The sequence below is a fragment of the Xenopus laevis genome, chromosome 3L (assembly GCF_017654675.1).
Source record: "Xenopus laevis strain J_2021 chromosome 3L, Xenopus_laevis_v10.1, whole genome shotgun sequence".
Lineage (NCBI taxonomy): Eukaryota > Metazoa > Chordata > Amphibia > Anura > Pipidae > Xenopus > Xenopus laevis.
The window spans coordinates 84,191,890-84,209,238 of NC_054375.1; the positions used below are offsets into that span (position 1 = coordinate 84,191,890).

The following is a 17,349-nucleotide window of genomic DNA, read 5'->3' on the forward strand; positions in this document are numbered from 1 at the left end:
ATACACTATTTTCTTTACCATAATCATTTTAGTCATTTTATAGCCTAAAGGGGACATAAACCCAAATAATTAAAAGAAAACGTTGCAGTATATGTTTAACAATTTACAGTGTTCTTATGAATGTAATTACAATTGAAAACAAAATATATAATTTGCATCACTGCTCCTGAATCCAAGTGCATAGGAGACAATGTAGCCATTTCTAGTTCATCCCTAACCAAGATTGCATTTTTAATAATGCTCTGCATACTTGTTATTCTACCTTTTTATCAATCACAGAACAGCAGTAGCTTTATTTCCATCAGGCCTTTCTAATTTCAACCACAGGCCGGTACAACAGCAATGTAATTAATGTGAATACCCATGCTAATACTCATAGCAGGATGACGCAGTGACAATGTCATGTCTAATACCCCCAGATCTCATAGACGGATGACACAGTGTCAATTTAATATCCAATACTCCCAGAACTCATAGCAGGGCAGTAGCAAATTGCTGGGTCCCACACGTTCACCAACATCCCCGGTGCTTTTAAGTCAGCCACCCTCTTTCCTATGTTGCATCAAATGTGTGTGGTAGCGTCAGAGGAAGGGGAAGCCAGCATTTAGAATGCATCTATGATTCACGATTGGGATTAAAGGGTGGGCTAGGTATCTGTATGTGCTGTCCCCTGGTGCAATTGGTTTATTAGAAGGATATAGCAAAATGACTATTTTAATGGAGCTGATATTTTATTATGATGTAGAGAGTGATATTCTGAGACAATTAGAAATTGGTTTCCATTTTTTATTATTTGTGGATTTCTTATTTATTTAATTTAGTATTAAATTTGTATTCAGTTTATGCAGTATTTGCAATCTGGTTTGCTAGGGCCCAAATTATCCTAACAACCATGCACTGATTTGTATAAGAGAATGGAATATGAATAGAAGATGGCTTGAATAGAAAAAAATAGTAATAAAAAGTAGCAATAACAATAAATGTGTAGCTTTACAGAGCATATGATTTTAGATGAGGTCACTGAATCCATTTGATAGCTGGAAAGAGCTGAAAAGAAGAAGGCAAATAATTCAAAAAGTATAAAAAGAAAAAATGAAGACCAATTGAACAGTTGCTTAGAATAAGCCATTCTATAACATACTAAAAGTTATCTTAATTTTTATGTGAACAGGGCCGCTCCGGCCATGAGGCAAGGTGAGAATCTTGCCTCAGGCGGTACGGAGCGGCCAGTTACCAGGGGCGGCAAAAAGCCACCTCTGGTAACTTTAAGAGCCGAATTTCCGTTTTTTAAAACGGAAATTCGGCTCTTCTAGCGCAGCGAGCGCAATAGCGCTCACTGCACTAGCGATGCGGCCCCTCCTCCACCCACTCCGACGCTGGTAGTTAGAAGAGCAGAGCAGGAGGAGGGGCGGCATTGGGGCTGCTGCCTCAGGCGGCAGCAGCCCCTGAAACGTGCCTGTATGTGAACCACCTCTTTAAAGTGGGGGAAACCAGAAAGTGTTGTTGGGCAAGGTTTATTATAACAGTGGGTGTGGCTCATAAATGTGAGAGGGGTTATATTTAGCACACTAATCCAGTTTTTTTTACTAAATGAGGGACAGGAATAATTTGGTGGGCCAACCCACCAGAGCTCTTCTGAACTCATTCAGTTAGAAAAAGTTTGTACAATACAGTGCATTTCATTACAGGAAGCAATGAATACTGTATGTATAACTTTATTTCCAGAGTGCTACTAGGATAAGCAGCACTGTAAAATGTTACAATGTAGAAAAGCACACACAGGGAACACAACATTATAGTTAGTACTAGTAAATAAAAACATATATATAGCGATTAAAGCGGTTGCTCAGATAGATCACCAGAAATAATGATTTTTTCCATTTACTTTCTATTTTTTATATTCCACCATTTTTCTAATATTTAAGTGTAAAGTGTAATTTTTCACCTTCTAAAGCAGCCCTGGGAGGGGGGTCACCGACCCTGCAAACTGTTCTAAATTGATACATTTAGTTGATACATTTCTTATCTTTGTCCCTGCTGAGAAGAATCTCTGGGTTTTATTACAGGCTCCATGGACGATTTCAGTGCGATCTGAAGCACTGCGAAAAAAAATGCAGGCGTCGCGTCGTATGCGGCAGAAATAAGGTAAGTAATAGCATTGTCGGATGGTGTTGCAGAGTTGATCCGACGTGACACGACGGTCGGATGCGGACGCTGCATCTGCATCAGACAGTCGTGTAGGATCCAGGCTGCGACTTCATCCGACATTTCCATCTCTTACCTTATTTCCGCCGCATCCGACGTAACAATTTTTTGCGCAGCACATCAGATTACACCGAAATCGTCCATGGAGTCCTACCCTTACTGAGCTGCCAGACTGAAACACCAGAGACACGAAAATTCAACTTTAAACTTAGATTTTGGAAAAACAGTAAAAATTAAGTAATGGAAAGTAATTGGAAAAAAAAAAGTCTTGATTTCTGGGGAACAATCTGAAAACAACTGAACTGAAAAGAAGTCACATATTAGAAAGGAATCGCTTGCCCATAGAGCTTACATGTGCAGTACACTACTTACCTAGGGGGTGAAATATATATTATAATAACAATATAATTACACAAACAATGCGTGTTTGTTTTAACAGATGCATTTTCACTTTTACTTTAAATTTTAAAAGCTGACTCTTAAAAAGGGACAACAATGTATACGGACTACACATTTGCAGTAGTTTTAAAGTTGTTTCACAGCACCAAGCTGAACTGTGGGAAAAACTGAAAATCGCCATAGTACAGCACAAGAGGTACTTTCCCAATCTCAGTGTACAGACATGCATCCCTCTGACACACTGGCAAGCTGTTTATAAAACAAAAAAGGGACGAGCGCTGCGAATAACACCGGCAGTCGGCAGAGAAAGAGATGAATCAATTAGACAAAAGCAAGTATTGGCTACAACATTACCAGGTGCTTCCAGGACCAGAACCCAAGGCATGACATCTCTCTGCAGAGAAAAACTTTCACGGAAATCCAGGACCATCTTGATGTCTCGTTTCAACTAGCACTGCAGAGCCTTCACACTGTCCACACCTACAAGCGACTAACTTATGGCTGTCTCCACGCCCCCTGCAGGTACAGCCTGTGCTGCGGGACCTTACCACTCACGTCAGAAGGGGGGAGGCGGGAAACCGCCCAGCCCAAATAAACTGAACTCAGACTATGACGGCAGGAATGTTTAGAGAGGCAGAGAGGCAGGGCAGCACATGATTGGCAAATACCTTGTCCGTTTTCAATGTGTATAGTGTATTACTGCTTTGTGTTCAGTTCTCTCTCGTTGTCACTGCTTTCACTGTCTGCTTCCTGTTTAGCTGCCATGCAGAAGGAAAGGGGGTTTTCAAAACCAGCAGCAGCAGCTCAGGATTATTGTATTATAAAAAGGCTGGGAGAGAAGTTGTAGCCTATTGCGCAGCAAGAAAAGTTTTGTAAGGATTGGGGATTTGTTTTTGTGCTCCTGGTTTTATTTTTTGAGCCAGTCTGGCCTCCACTTCTACATTAGCAACATTGCCCCTGTATAAAAACGTCAGGGGGAGGATCAGTTTGTGAGAACAATGCTTTGTTCATGGTGCACTTTTTTCAGAAATACAACAGGGAGGTGCCTGCTTAGGAAAAAATAAATAAACATGATTCCAGCACTCAGTTGCACATAATGCACATTGTTTCTGGGGGCTCTGAATGAAAATGTTCCCATAATTAACCACACCTCCCAACTGTCTCGTTTTTCGCAGGACAGTCTCGATTTTGACAGCTCAACCAGCAGTCCCAGTTTGTTACTGAGATGTCCCGACTTTCTCTTTCATCTCCTGCACTGAACAGCCAGAAAAAGATACAAAGTTTATAAAACTTAAAGAGATACTGACACCAGAAATATATCATAATTGCCTTTGAAAGCTACTTATAACTTTGCCATAAAGTATTTGCACAATGCTTTTACATTACCTGTCTGATGTCCCATGTTCCTGTATGAGGGGGCTGCCATATTTGTGAAGCAGAAGTCTGTTAGCATTGGAAACTGCTGAGATGGGACAGTCAGGTTGGCAAAACATTCAGGTTTAGAAACTTCAACTAACATTAACTTACAAAAACAAACCTCTCAGCAAAAAAAACAACATGACTTATAGGTAACTTTTAATGTACATTCATATTTTAAAAAATAGTTTTTTAGTGTCAGTATCACTTTAATTAAATAAATGGCTTTTGGCAGGGAGCCCAGAATATGTGGCAGCTGCACTTAAATACATTTGTAACAATTTAAGATTAGCAAAGATACAGTTTTAACTATTTAAAATAAGCAGGTCTCTTGGCGAAACTGTGACTTGAAGCTTAAAGGGCAATTCACTTTCATTAGCAAAACTGTAATAACACATAAAACCTGACCCTAAAACCCCCAGATATGTGTTCAAATTTCTCATAGCCTGCCAAAGTTTTTAAAATGGATATGGTATTTAAGGGGTGTGGCCATAACATGGGCATGGTCATAAAAATTGCGAGGCCCAGAAAATTTTGTCGTACTGGGCCCCGTGATTTCTGATGGCGGCCCTGGGCCCTTGGATGCCTTTATATAAATATAGCCCTGCGCTCACTTATAACTGCCATTGCCGCTAGGGGTTTAATATTTATAAATGTTTTTAAATGCACTTAAATAAAATAATAAAAACTGCGTAAATAGATAGGCTGTGCAAAATAAAAATGTTTCTAATATAGTTAGTTAGACAAATATGTAATGTGTAAAGGCTGTAGTAACTTGATGTGTAACATAATAGCCAGGATGCTACTTCCTGCTTTTCAGCTCTATAACTCTGAGTTAGTCAGTGACTTGAAGGGGGGCCACATGTAGGGTTGCCACCTGGCCGGTATTTAACCAGCCTGGCCGGTAAAAATGATGGCTGATCCCAATGTTATTAATAGGGGAAAAAAGATAAATATATAGGAAGGCCATTATTTTTTGGCAACCCTAGCCACATGGTACATTTCTGTTCAGTGAGTTTGCAATTGATCCTCAGCATTCAGCTCAGATTCAAAAGCAACAGATATGACCAATGTGCCCCCTCTCAAGTTTCTGATTGGTTTCTGCCTGGTAACCAGGGTAACTAGTCAGTGTAAACAAGAGAGCTGAAAAGCAGGAAGTAGTGTTCTGGCCAGGGGCGATTCTGGCTATAATGCCGCCTGAGGCGGCCTTCTTTCGCCGCCCCCACCCCTCCCCACGGCACTAACCTTTATAGCGCTGGAGAGGGCAGGGGCGGTCTGCGACGCTTAGTGCAGAGAGCGCAATAGCGCTCTCTGCACTAGAAGAGCTGAATTTCCGGTTTGAAAACCGGAAATTCAGCTCTTAGTTACCAGGAGCGGCATTTTTGCCGCCCCTGGCAACCAGGGGGGCGCTGCCGCCTGAGGCGAGTGTCTCAACTCGCCTCATTGGTGGAGCGCCCCTGGTTCTGGCTATTATGTTAGACATCCAGTCACTCCAGCCTTTATAAATTACATTTTTGTCTAACTAACTATATTAGAAAAAAAAAATTATGTTGCACAGCCTATCTATTTACCCAGTTTTTATTTTTACACTGAACTATTTCTTTACATTTTAGTACACAGTAGGCAGTGTTGGACTCGTGTTAAACAAGGGGCCTTGATGTGGCATGTGAGCTCACATATTTTGGCCAAAATATGGCACTAGCACCTTAGTTTCTGTAAAAAGGTTTTGAAGGGTATACACAGGCTTAATTTGAGTGCCAGCATTTTTTTTTCTCACTTTTGTGTGTGCAAATAATGGTTGTATATTTTTAGAAGCAGCTGGGCAACTCCAGAGTGTAGGCTAGTCAGATCAATGCTACATTGTGGGTTAGACCAAGTATTCACAAGGGGGCTTATGAATGTGCATTAATCAGTCCCCCTGGTTTGTATCATCATTATCATCTTCTATTAATTTATTTATATAGTGCCAGCAAGTTAATCAGCTCTTTAAATTCATTTATTATATAGAAAGCAAATAACTTATGCACCACAATCTATGGGATAAAAGCAAAAATGCAATGTAGTGTAGTATTCCTGTTGATATGGATTGCACAATTGCTATACTCAGACAGTGTTTGGTAAAAGAGAAAAAGGGAAACAACTAAAGAATCAGAGCACCTCTTGCGGAACTCAGTGGCATAACTCTCGGGCCTGCCCAGTGTCGGATTGGGTGTCTGGGGCCGACTGGGGCTGCCACTTGGGGGACTCCCACCACAATTGCAACCAACCCCCCCCCCACACACACACACACACACAGGTCCGGACTGGGATTCACAATATGACCTGGCATTCCAAGTACACAAAAGCGCCCACCAGTCCAATAAATAGTGACTATCTATGGCAACTTACAGCAGCCTCTCTGGCATTTACCATAACCCTCGGATTGCCAGTCCGGGCCTGCCCACACACATCGCCTCAAGTGCTCCCACCCCTGCCATATATCATGTTCCTAACTTCCTAACAATTGTGCAAGGGGGGGGGGGTTGGGAAGCACCGTGATCAGAGGTCAGCAACATAAAATAAGAATATGACAATTAACAATAGAATAATAGTGTACTGCATTAAGTGAACCACCAGGTGGTGCTGGAGTGGATATTTATATTTTCAAGGACAGTTTCTGCAATGGTACAATGTATCACTTATGTATGTAATTCATGCCCAGGGTATAGGCATACACTCACAATTCAAATGAAAAATTATATGTATATATTTGTAATAATAATAATACTTTCAGCCAGGATGTTCATGAGGTTATATCAAATAGAATTCAGTATTTAGATTTTAATTTATTGTTGGATGTAGGCTTACTCTATTTTCATGCACCTCAACAATAGCATTGAAGGGTAAATTCACAAAAATAGGGGAAGCTTGGATAAGAGCAGTCATTTTCACCCTGCGGATATTTTGCAACAAGCTATTTTGATTATTTTTCCAGCTTCTTGGAAGAGCACTGATCATTTGTGTCCTATGGTAATAACATTTGTCCAGTTTTTTTTATTGCACTTTCATAAATATATTAATCCCCCTTTTTCTTGTTCATATGACATTCTAAACCAGTCATATCATACATACATATTCTTTTAAACACTTTTAAAAAAACAGCAAAATAAATTGACAGTAACAAGTTATTTATCAACATTCAAATTTTATTGGTTTTAGAGTTGTTTAGAGTTGTTTAGGGGTTGTTCACCTTTGAGTTAACTTTTAGTATGAAGTTATTGAAGTGTAAAGTATAATTTGTCACCTTCTAAAGCAGCTCTGGGAGGGGGTCGTCGACCCTGTAAACTGTTCTAAATTGATACATTTAGTTGATAGATTTCTTATCTTTGTCCCTGCTGAGTAGAATCTCTGGGTTGTATTAAAGGCAGCTGTTAGAATTGAAACAATAGTTGCTAATACTCCAGAGATGCTGCTGAGAAATGTATCAACTAAATGTTGCAAAATTGTAACAGTTAAGAGTCTGCATCTGCATTATTGAGCTGCCAGACTGACACGACAGAGACAGGAACAGTCAACTTTAAACATAGATTTTTATCAGTAAAAAATAAATAATGGAAAGTAACCAAGCCATTCTGTCAATCCCTGCACTGGCTTCCACTACCTCTCAGAATTAAATTCAAAGCACTTCATAACTCTGCCCGACCCTACATCTCTGAACTCATCTCTATATACTCACCCAACTGCTTACTACGCTCCTCTACTGACCTGCTACTCAACTCTTCTCTCATTACCTTCTCACATGCTCGCATTCAAGACTTTGCAAGGGCTGCACCCCTCCTCTGGAACTCTCTCCCACGGTCTGTCCGACTTTCTCCCAACCTTTCTGCTTTCAAGAAATCTCTTAAAACGCACTTCTTCCGAGAAGCCTACCCTCACTCTGCTCAACTACCAAACACAACACCACATACAGTACCACATTTTTCACCCATATGTTCTATGTATATAATTTCATGTGATTTAGTTGTATAATCACATTTACTTTACAGCGATACGCAATATGTTGGCGCTATATAAATACATGTTAATAATAATAATAATTGAAAAAAGTCTTTATTTATGGGGAACAATCTGAAAACTGAACTGTAAAAAGTGGTTGGAAGGTGAACAACCCCTTTAAGGAAATTCGCTCTTAAAGTACCAGGAGCAGCGTTTTTGCTGCCCCTGGTACCTAGTGGGGCGCTGCCGCCTGAGGCGACAGCCTCAACTTGCCTCATTGGCGAAGCACCCCTGCATGTGCTTTCAGAAAGAGCCAGTGCTGCACTATGGAACTGCTTTCTGACAGGCTATTGTTTCTCCTACTCAATGTAACTGAAGGAGTCGCAGTGGGACATGGAGTTTTACTATTTAGTGCTGTTCTTATATCTACCAGGGAGCTGTTCTCTGGTTACCTTCCCATTGTTCTGTTGTTAGGCTGCTTGGAGGGGGGGAAGAGGGGGGATATCACTCCAACCAGGGTCGTACTGGCCTGCCAGGGAAAAAAACAGGGCCCCGATCTTGGTGGGCCCCCAACGTAACTGTTATTGTAATAGTTTAACAAAGCTTGCAGAAAAAATGCGCACTACTCTAAAGATCTAAGCAGCACTCTGATGACTGAATTGACTCAGGACAGTGCACATTGTGCTTCTATATAGATGAGCGTACATTCTGAAGCATTTGTTTTGCTTCTGCAAATTGTCTGGCAGGAGGACTACTAAATTATGTGAAGGCCCAGGAGCAGGCAGGAGGAGGGGACAGGACTTCAAATGTGGTCAGGGAAAAGGCAGAATTCCCATTTAGTGCCCCGGATAATTAGGAGAATTTAGAGAGGTTAATTGTAGGGGACTGGCAGGATAGGTGTCTCAATAAAAAAATTGCACTTTTTAATGTGGGAGCTAATGCCCTATCCCTCCATTTGTTCTATGTATATAATTCATGTGATTTAGTTGTATAATCACATTTACTTTACAGTGCAACGCAATATGTTGGCACTATATAAATACATGTTAATAATAATAATAATAATAATATTCCTGGGATGTAAACAGGTTTTGCCTGTTTTTTGCTTTCTACCTGGTTGCCAGTCTGTGAGAGCAATACTCTGCTGTAAATGTTTATCCATTGCATTTGCCTGTATTCCTCACACAGCGTGTAGTAGCAAAGGGAACAAAAGCTAACAAACAAAACCCAGCTGCCCACATAGCATACCACTGGCCCTGGGCCCCCCTCCGCCCCCCCTGCCGCTCCAGCACTCCGATCCCAGGTATGTGTGTATGTTTACCATAGGCCTCAGTGAAATGATCTAGTCTAGAAGGCAAATTGCTTTCAAAACTGTACTAGGCTATATGAAGCATTCAAATTTTGACAATTAACTTCTCCATCATGGGCCTACTCAGCAAGAACAAAATGTATAGGGTCACCAGTGATTGGTGGGACCTTCATATCAGGTTCTCTGGTGGGCCCTTGGTATTCCACTGACTCCAACTTGCAGTGCAGCAGTAAAGAGTGACTGAAGTTTTTCAGAGCACATACAAGTCCCATGACTGGGGGCATCTGGGAAACTGACAATATGTCTAGCCCCCATATCATAAAAAAAATCAGTTTGCTCTTTTGAAAAAACAGATTTCAGTGCAGAAGTCTGCTGGAGCAGCACTATTAACTGAAAAAACATTTTTCCCATGACAGTATCGCTTTACGGTTTACAGTTTCCTGAAGAGACCTGCTTATCATAAATAGTTACAATTGTATCTTTGCTTATCTTAAATGTTGAGTATTCTGGGCTCTCTGCCAGAAGTCTCAGCAACTTTGTATCTTATTCTGGCTGTTCAGTTCAGGGGATCAACTAGAAATTGGGAAATTACTGCGGGCTAAGCTGTAAAAATTGGGACTGCCAGGCAAAGAAAACGAGACAGTTGGGCCGTATTTCAAAAATAATTTGAAAATTGTGTCAGAATATCATACCTTCCAACATTATGGAACTAAAAATAGTGACCAAAAAGTTGTCTGGCTAAGTGTGGCAATTTTTTTTGACCACGCCCATTTTTGTGGCCACACCACCCAATTATCATGTTCATTTTACAAAATTTGGCAGGTTGCGAAAGTTTGAACATATTTATGTGTTTTTTTTTTCCAGTTATTACAGTTTTGCTAATGAAGGTGAATTGCCCTTTAAGCTGTGAGTCTAACTTCTTCCAAGGGACCTGTTATCTTATATTGTTACAATTACTTATTTTAGAAATTGTTACAAACGTTTCTTATCTTCTACTCTTGCTGTTCTGGGCTTTCTGACAAAAGCCAAGTAAGTTAGAAACTTTGTTTCTTTTTCTAGCTGTTCAGTGCAGAGAAAAACTTGATTTTTCAGTACAAATGAGAGACTGCAGGTTGAGCTGTCAAAAGAGGGACTGTCCCTCTAAAAACGGGACAGTTGGGAGGTATGGGTCATCATCATAGTCAACACCTTTAAAAGACTACAAGAAATTGCTTTAGCGGCAAACTAAACGCCAGTTCCTTCCTGCTTCAGTAATTGTTCCAGCACGTACTCTTCTCTGTCTTAAATCATTTATCTGAGACTTTTTCAGCGTTCATAACCGGTTTATTGAAAACTATTTTGCTCTTATACATTTCTCAATGAACTGTTTCCCTCAGCCAGATATAAAGAGACAATCCCATGCAGTAGACGCTTTTCTTTGCGTTTCAGCCCTCGTTTACGGTACTATGCCTTCCATTTCAAGTTCGATTGGCTGCCTGTGAATAAAGCCTCGCCCTTTTAGTCCCTCCCCTCCTCCGCCCTAAGATGGCCGATCGATCAACCACCTATTGAGCTAATGACGGGCATACTAGGCTGGGTTTGGCACGCCCTCTCCGTGCATGTTCAGTGAACCAATGAAGGTTTGCTAGGGGATGGGGCGCGGCCAATGGGAAGCTGTGTGAGGAGGGGTGCCTAATGCTGTGAGTTCCGGTCCTTTTCAGTGCGTGTCTTGATGCAAGGCTGGGAGGTGTGTGCCGCTCGTTAGGGGAATTAAAGGAAGCCTTTTCACTGAATGGGATGAGAGGACATTATTTCCTCATGGCTAGGGGCTGAGGCACACACCGTCTCCCCCACCCTAAGCGAGAGCAGGGTGGCAGGGTTTCCATCGTGCGGGCTATTTTGGTGAAGGTACCCGGTCTTTGGTTGCTCTCAAATTGTCGAGATGTCAGAAGAGCCGCAATATTCCAGGATGGATCAAGTAGCGATCCTAAAGTCTTTTATCCAGAGGGTGCAGGAAATGGATATGAAAGATCAGAACGGAGAGGATAACTTTGCGTGCGATTTTATGGTGAGTGAATTGGGCTGGGCACAGGAGTGTCACGCTGCATCAGTGTCAGGACTCGGTGTGTGCAAATGCTCTCTTACCCTCCTCATAGCAGTCACTCAAGTGGTTTGCTCCATGCACTTGCACAAAGCAAAAGGGACACTATTTTAAGTGACTTGGCTACTCCTGTGCTTTCAGAACTACAACTGTCAGCAAGGGGGTGTAAGAGTTGTAGTTCTGCAGCAGCTGGAGTGCCAGAGGCCATCTCCCCTTGTTGTGTGTTTTTTTCTCTTCATTGGCACACTTGCTAACGTTTATATAAATGTATGACTATGGAACATTCTGTGGAAGTGACATCACATGTTCTGTCATAGACTGGAGGTGCAATGTCATATAATGTACTTTGTTCATTCTTTGTATGTACAGTATGGGAACCCTAATGTGCATGGAAGTGTTAGCAAGCTGTGTATATGCATCTGTCCCTTTGTTAGGAAAGCTCATCATCCAATCACACCTTTTTTTTCTGTCATTTTCTTTTTAGCTGTGTTCTTTGGAACCCTTCCTGATCATCCTCCTTCCACCCATGTTCAGTTATTTCAGAGCCGGTCTCCTTGTCTTTTCCTTTTTACCTCCCTCTTCTCCCCCCTCCTTCCTTCCTGATCACTTCATGGATTATGGCTCGCAGCCTTATGTGGTGGGAGGATTTCATCACGGTTTCCTGCACACATATGTAGATTGTTTTTGCTCAATCTAGACTTTAGTTGTATTTGAATTAGCCATTTTCATGCAGATTATAAATACAGCACTCCCTTCCTTGATTTTAATTACTCGCCTGCTCGCTCTCTGGCATTGCTGCAGTTAAATGTCCCACCCTTCTATTATGCTTTCATAAGTATCGATAGCCTGCAACGAAATATGACTAGCATTATTATTCATATAGAGCTTTTTTAGAATGTCACACATATATATACTAACAGCTGGGAACACCTATATTCCATTAAGCAGCTCTTCTTCTTTATCTGGCTGAGCATTCTGCTTGCTGTTTATCTTTTTTAATCTATGGGAAACAACTTCTACTAATTTCCTAGACATTCTGCCATGCCATTGTAAAATGCTCTGGGTTTTGTGTCCCTTCAATATTTTCATGAACTTATAAGATGTGCTTCTCTTATTTAAATGATCTTGTAGACTTGTGTCAGATAATTTGCCCCACCCCCAGATTTAGGCTGTTCTTTTATTGTGTCAGATTCTCCTTGTCCCCATGCTCATGAACAGTGCATAGTCACAGCTCATAAGAGGCTATTCACATAAAGCCCTCACTAATTACATATGGAACGTATTTTATTTAACATCTGAGATCGACATTGGAGCAACTGTAATGTAACATTGTGTCCATTATCTGGTGTTTTTTCTCTTTATCTCATGGGATCTCATTCAGATAGAAAAAAAATGAACAATGCTTGCAAGTTAGCAAAAATGGAAGTTACAGATAAACAGATGCTGAACAGGCCTCTTGGGCATTTAAGAATTCCAGGGTCATGGAAATGAAACAATGCTTTTAATTTAATAGAAAGCAATTTGCCATTTTGGCTTGTGCCAGAAATTAGCACTCCCAATCTATATGGCTAAGAGAAGTCCATAAAATTGTATCACTAAGAGGATATGTACCTTTGTACCTATTACCTATAATGTCTCTCTAAACAGTGCTTAAATATAGTACTGAGGGGCAGATTTTTCAAACTCATATAAAATTCATGCTATTTTCTTGTCCCTGTCTTTTTAAAAATGTCGACAGTTTTTATTTTACATTGAATGCTGTATTTTTGTGCATTTTACTTAACTTGCAGTTTTTCCATTTGAAAAGTCATTGAAAACCTTTTTGCTGCACATGAACATTTCTTACACTGAATGTCCTCAGGAGAAAGTTTTTTTTGCATGAAAAAAAAATACATGCTAATAATGGTACATAGCAGGCAACCAAACTATTTTCCCTCTGGCAAGAAAAAAGTGAATAAAGGAAGCAAATATTTTTCCCCTAGGGACCAGAAAAAAAGTAAAAGAAGTCGAACTGGTTTCTCCCAATGTTAGTACATCTGTCCCAATGTAAAGACGCGTGTGACTTCTTCCTGCTTTCTGCTAATATTATATGTGTTTATTGCAAACACATATAATAGTGCACAGTTTATATGTTGTGGCTAAAATACTGAAATTCAGAATTAGCTTGTGACTACATTGTTTGTATTAGGGATGCACCGAATCCACTATTTTGAATTCGGCCGAACCCCCGAATCCTTCGCGAAAGATTCGGCAGAATACCGAACCAAATCGGAAACCCTAATTTGCATATGCAAATTAGGGGTCGGAAGGGGAAAATATTTTTTACTTCCTTGTTTTGTGACAAAAGTAATGCAATTTCCCTCCCACCCCTAATTTGCATATGCAAATTAGGATTCGGATTCGGCCAGGCAGAAGGATTCTGCTGAATCCAAATCCTGCTGAAAAAGGCCGAATCCTGAACCGAATCCTGGATTCGGTGCATCCCTAGTTTGTATTAAAGGAAGTGCATTTATATGCTGTAGAATAATCCTACCAGGTCTGTAAGGACATTGAAACGGTATGATGAAACATTATAGTGGCCATGATTATCTCTTGACTCATTGCCTATGTGCGAGGCCTTTCATGCTTAGATTTCATAAAAAGTAAAATTCCTCAATATAGATTTATAAAGGTATTGCCACATTTGTATATTTTCTACACATTGATTATTTTTTATTATTATTATTATAAAGCAGGTTAAGTGTGCTATATAATCTGAGGATAATTTGCATGCCCAGAGGGAATAGCAAGTTATAAAAGCTCACATAACTCTAAAATGTAACCTTTGATAAAGTGTTACTACCCTGTGGGCATAGACCATTAGGCATAAATGCAGTTCTGTGCTGTGGAACACTGTGAAACATGCTTGTATATTGCTTGCCTTCATCATTGGCACAAAGCAATTGTTTTGTTTGAGTGCTCTATGGGCAGGTTACAAAATTGCTACCAAATGCCTACTGCTGACAATTACATTTTCTATTGACAACTACCAGAATTCTGAGCACACCTGCAGGTCCAGGTATTTTCCAATGAAATTAATTATTGGCAATGCCAAGCTTTTTCTTTTCTGCCCCACGCTCTGAACTGAAAGCCGGAGTTCCCCTTTAATGTTCCTATGTCTGGTGTTTCAATCTGGCAGCTCAGTGATCCAGGAGCTTTCTGAACTGTTACAATTGGATACATTTAGTTGATACAATTAGTTGACACAATTAGTTGACACATTTCCCAGCAATATCTGTGAAATATTAGCAACTATTGTATCAATTCTAAAAGCTGTTTTAAATGAAGCTCAGGGATTCTGCTCCGCATGGACAAAGATAACAAATGTATCAAGTAAATGTATCCATTTAGAAAAGTTAAAGTGTCTACCCCCCACACTTCACAGAGCTGTTTTAAAAGGAGAAAAATTAAACTTTACACTTCAATATTAGAAAAACAGTCTAATATTTTATCTAATAAAGCAGAAAATAATAATAAGAAGAAGAATAATTGAAAAAAAATCTTAATGGTGATCTATCTGAAACCAACTGAACTGAAAATAGTGTTTGAAGGTGAACAAATACTTTAAGCAAATTCATTCGGATATTTGAAATATTCAGTATGTATTCATACTACATGTTACAATTTAGTTGCACATCAAAGAAAATGATGCGAAGCTCCTTTTACATGCAGCGATTCAAATGAATGTAATGGGGCAGGTATTATTGGGCTCTTTGTTACCTGCAAGAAATCTCCTTCTCTGCCACGGGTGACAAGGGTGACGTTTTTCACCCCGACTACACTGATTCAAGCTTTTTATATTCAAGTTATTCTTAAATTAGAAACCATTCAAGTTGTGAGTTCATTCAAATTCCAACAGAATTATTCTGCATTGAAAAAACAAAAGTTCACCACAGAAAAACTTTCATTTCACCACAAAAAAACCTTTGATTGTTTGACAAACAAAAAAGAACAAAAATCTGATGTATAAAACATGAGTGAGGTAAATCATCCACTCAATTTTTTTGTTTTGCACAGTCAAAATAAATAATTGGGTGAATTTTTGTTCCAATTCCTTTTGATCCAGTCCAAGTAGATGACTGAAATTGCAAATATTCTACAGTGTGCAAACGGCCAAAGTCTACATTTTATAGCAGTCACACAAGTAATTGATTCTACAGAAAATTATAATCTGTAATTCCAGGATGAAATTCCCATATCATGTCAACAAATATAAATAAAATATATACTGTATATATATTTTAATTATTAGCTAATTGTAACCACTTGTCTTATTTCTGTGTACTTTAATAATTATACAGTAGGACTTCCTGTTTATGTAAGTATTCCACTGTGAATTCCAAATGGAATGCAGGCTATATCAAATATCTTTCTGACAGATTCTGGAAATGTTTAAATGTATTTGTAGGTATACGGATTGTTTTCACTTCAAATTGCATATATATTTAGCTTTAGGACAAGGATGTTTCTTTCAAGGCAAATTCTGTTGCCAGTTATACTACTCCTGTTGTAACACAGCTCAGCATTGCACTAAAAAGGGACTTTTTAAAATATGAATGTACATTAAAAGTCACCTATAAATTATGTTGATTTTGTTTTTTGCTGAGAAGTTTGTTTTTGTAAGTTAGTGTTAGCTGAAGTTTCTAAACCTGACTGTCCCATCTCAGACTGTCCGTTAGAGATTCTAATACTAACAGACTCCTGCTGCACAAATATGGCAGCCCCCTCATACAGGAACATGGGGCACCAGACAGGTAATATAAAAGCATTGTGCAAATACTTTATGTCAAAGTTGTAAGTTGCTTTCAAAGGCAATATTGTGATGTAAAAAAGAGTTTAATTTCTGGTGTCAGTATCTCTTTAAAGAACATATAAAGCCTACATTTTCTGACCATGTATATAAGTTGGCCACATCTCCCCCACCTGAACCACATCATTTTGTACTGCATATACCCCTCAGTTTGCCAGCTCCATCACATTTTCCTAAAACTAATAGTAGTTTTCACCAGGCTGCCATTTTCCCTCTGACACATCATCAGTGACATTTACATCTGCAAACAGCACATATTCTCTGTAACATTCATGCAATCAAGAATGCAGGCTTACACACGCAGAAACTATTTTGATAAAAATTCCTGCTTGGAGTGAGCACTTAAATGGTTACACTGAGCTAAGGAGAGGAGGTGAGGAGAAAAAAAATAGGAGCAGACTGCTAGAGCAGAGTTTCTATGGGAACTATCAATGCTGTCTCTTCATTGGCTGCTAAACTGGAGGGTGTGTTTATTAATCTGAGCTGAGAAGAACTGAGCATGTTCAGTAGCCAACAGCCAAAGTAAATTACTAAGGGCGGGGGGAGAGTGTGTTAGAGGAGGAAAAAAATCCAAAGTGATTAAGTGGATGCTGTAGCCTTACTATTAACCTTTTAAGAATGGGAGTGGCAGGTTTTTGAATCAGTCATAGAGGCTGTTGAGAGGGTCACTTTCAAAGGCAATATTATGATAGATGTAAAAAAAAAAAAAAAAAAAAAAAAAAATGTATTTCTAGTGTCAGTATCTCTTTAAAGAACATATAAAGCCTACATTTTCCGACCATGTATATACATTTTGTCCTGTCCCTTCACTGTGCTGACCTGTCTTGCATATTTTTGCACTTGCACTTTTTGTCTGTTATCCGGTACATCTATGTTGTGTTGTGTAGTACAATGGTCCTAGAGGAGTGTTGTTTTGTTTCACTGTGTACTGTACAAACTTAAATGGATGAAATGACAATAAACTCACTCTTGATTTGATTTGAAGTTGACCTCATCTCCCCCACCTGAACCACATCATTTGTACTGCATATATCCCTCAGTTATTAAGTGGATGCTGTAGCCTTACTATTAACCTTTTAACAATGGGAGTGGCTGGTGTTGGAAGCGTTTGTAGAG

At 39.6% G+C, this 17,349-nt stretch overlaps 2 protein-coding genes across 4 annotated transcripts in view; one reads left to right on the forward strand and one right to left on the reverse strand.

Annotated features, from left to right (window-relative positions):
- gsap.L (gamma-secretase activating protein L homeolog) overlaps nucleotides 1-3,270 on the reverse strand; it is a 52,307-nt gene extending 49,037 nt beyond the window's left edge. Inside the window, exon 1 of the mRNA XM_018252688.2 lies at nucleotides 2,959-3,270. Within this exon, the coding sequence (XP_018108177.1) occupies nucleotides 2,959-3,034 (76 nt within the window). The 5' untranslated portion in view covers nucleotides 3,035-3,270. The remainder of the gene's footprint in view (nucleotides 1-2,958) is intronic.
- A 7,618-nt stretch (nucleotides 3,271-10,888) lies between these two features.
- ptpn12.L (protein tyrosine phosphatase non-receptor type 12 L homeolog) overlaps nucleotides 10,889-17,349 on the forward strand; it is a 47,716-nt gene continuing 41,255 nt past the window's right edge. Inside the window, exon 1 of one of the 3 annotated variants that reach the window (XM_018252691.2) lies at nucleotides 10,889-11,351. In XM_018252691.2, the coding sequence (XP_018108180.1) occupies nucleotides 11,226-11,351 (126 nt within the window). In that variant the 5' untranslated portion in view covers nucleotides 10,889-11,225. The remainder of the gene's footprint in view (nucleotides 11,352-17,349) is intronic. The other 2 variants (XM_041586531.1, XM_018252690.2) reach the window with 2 other exon arrangements.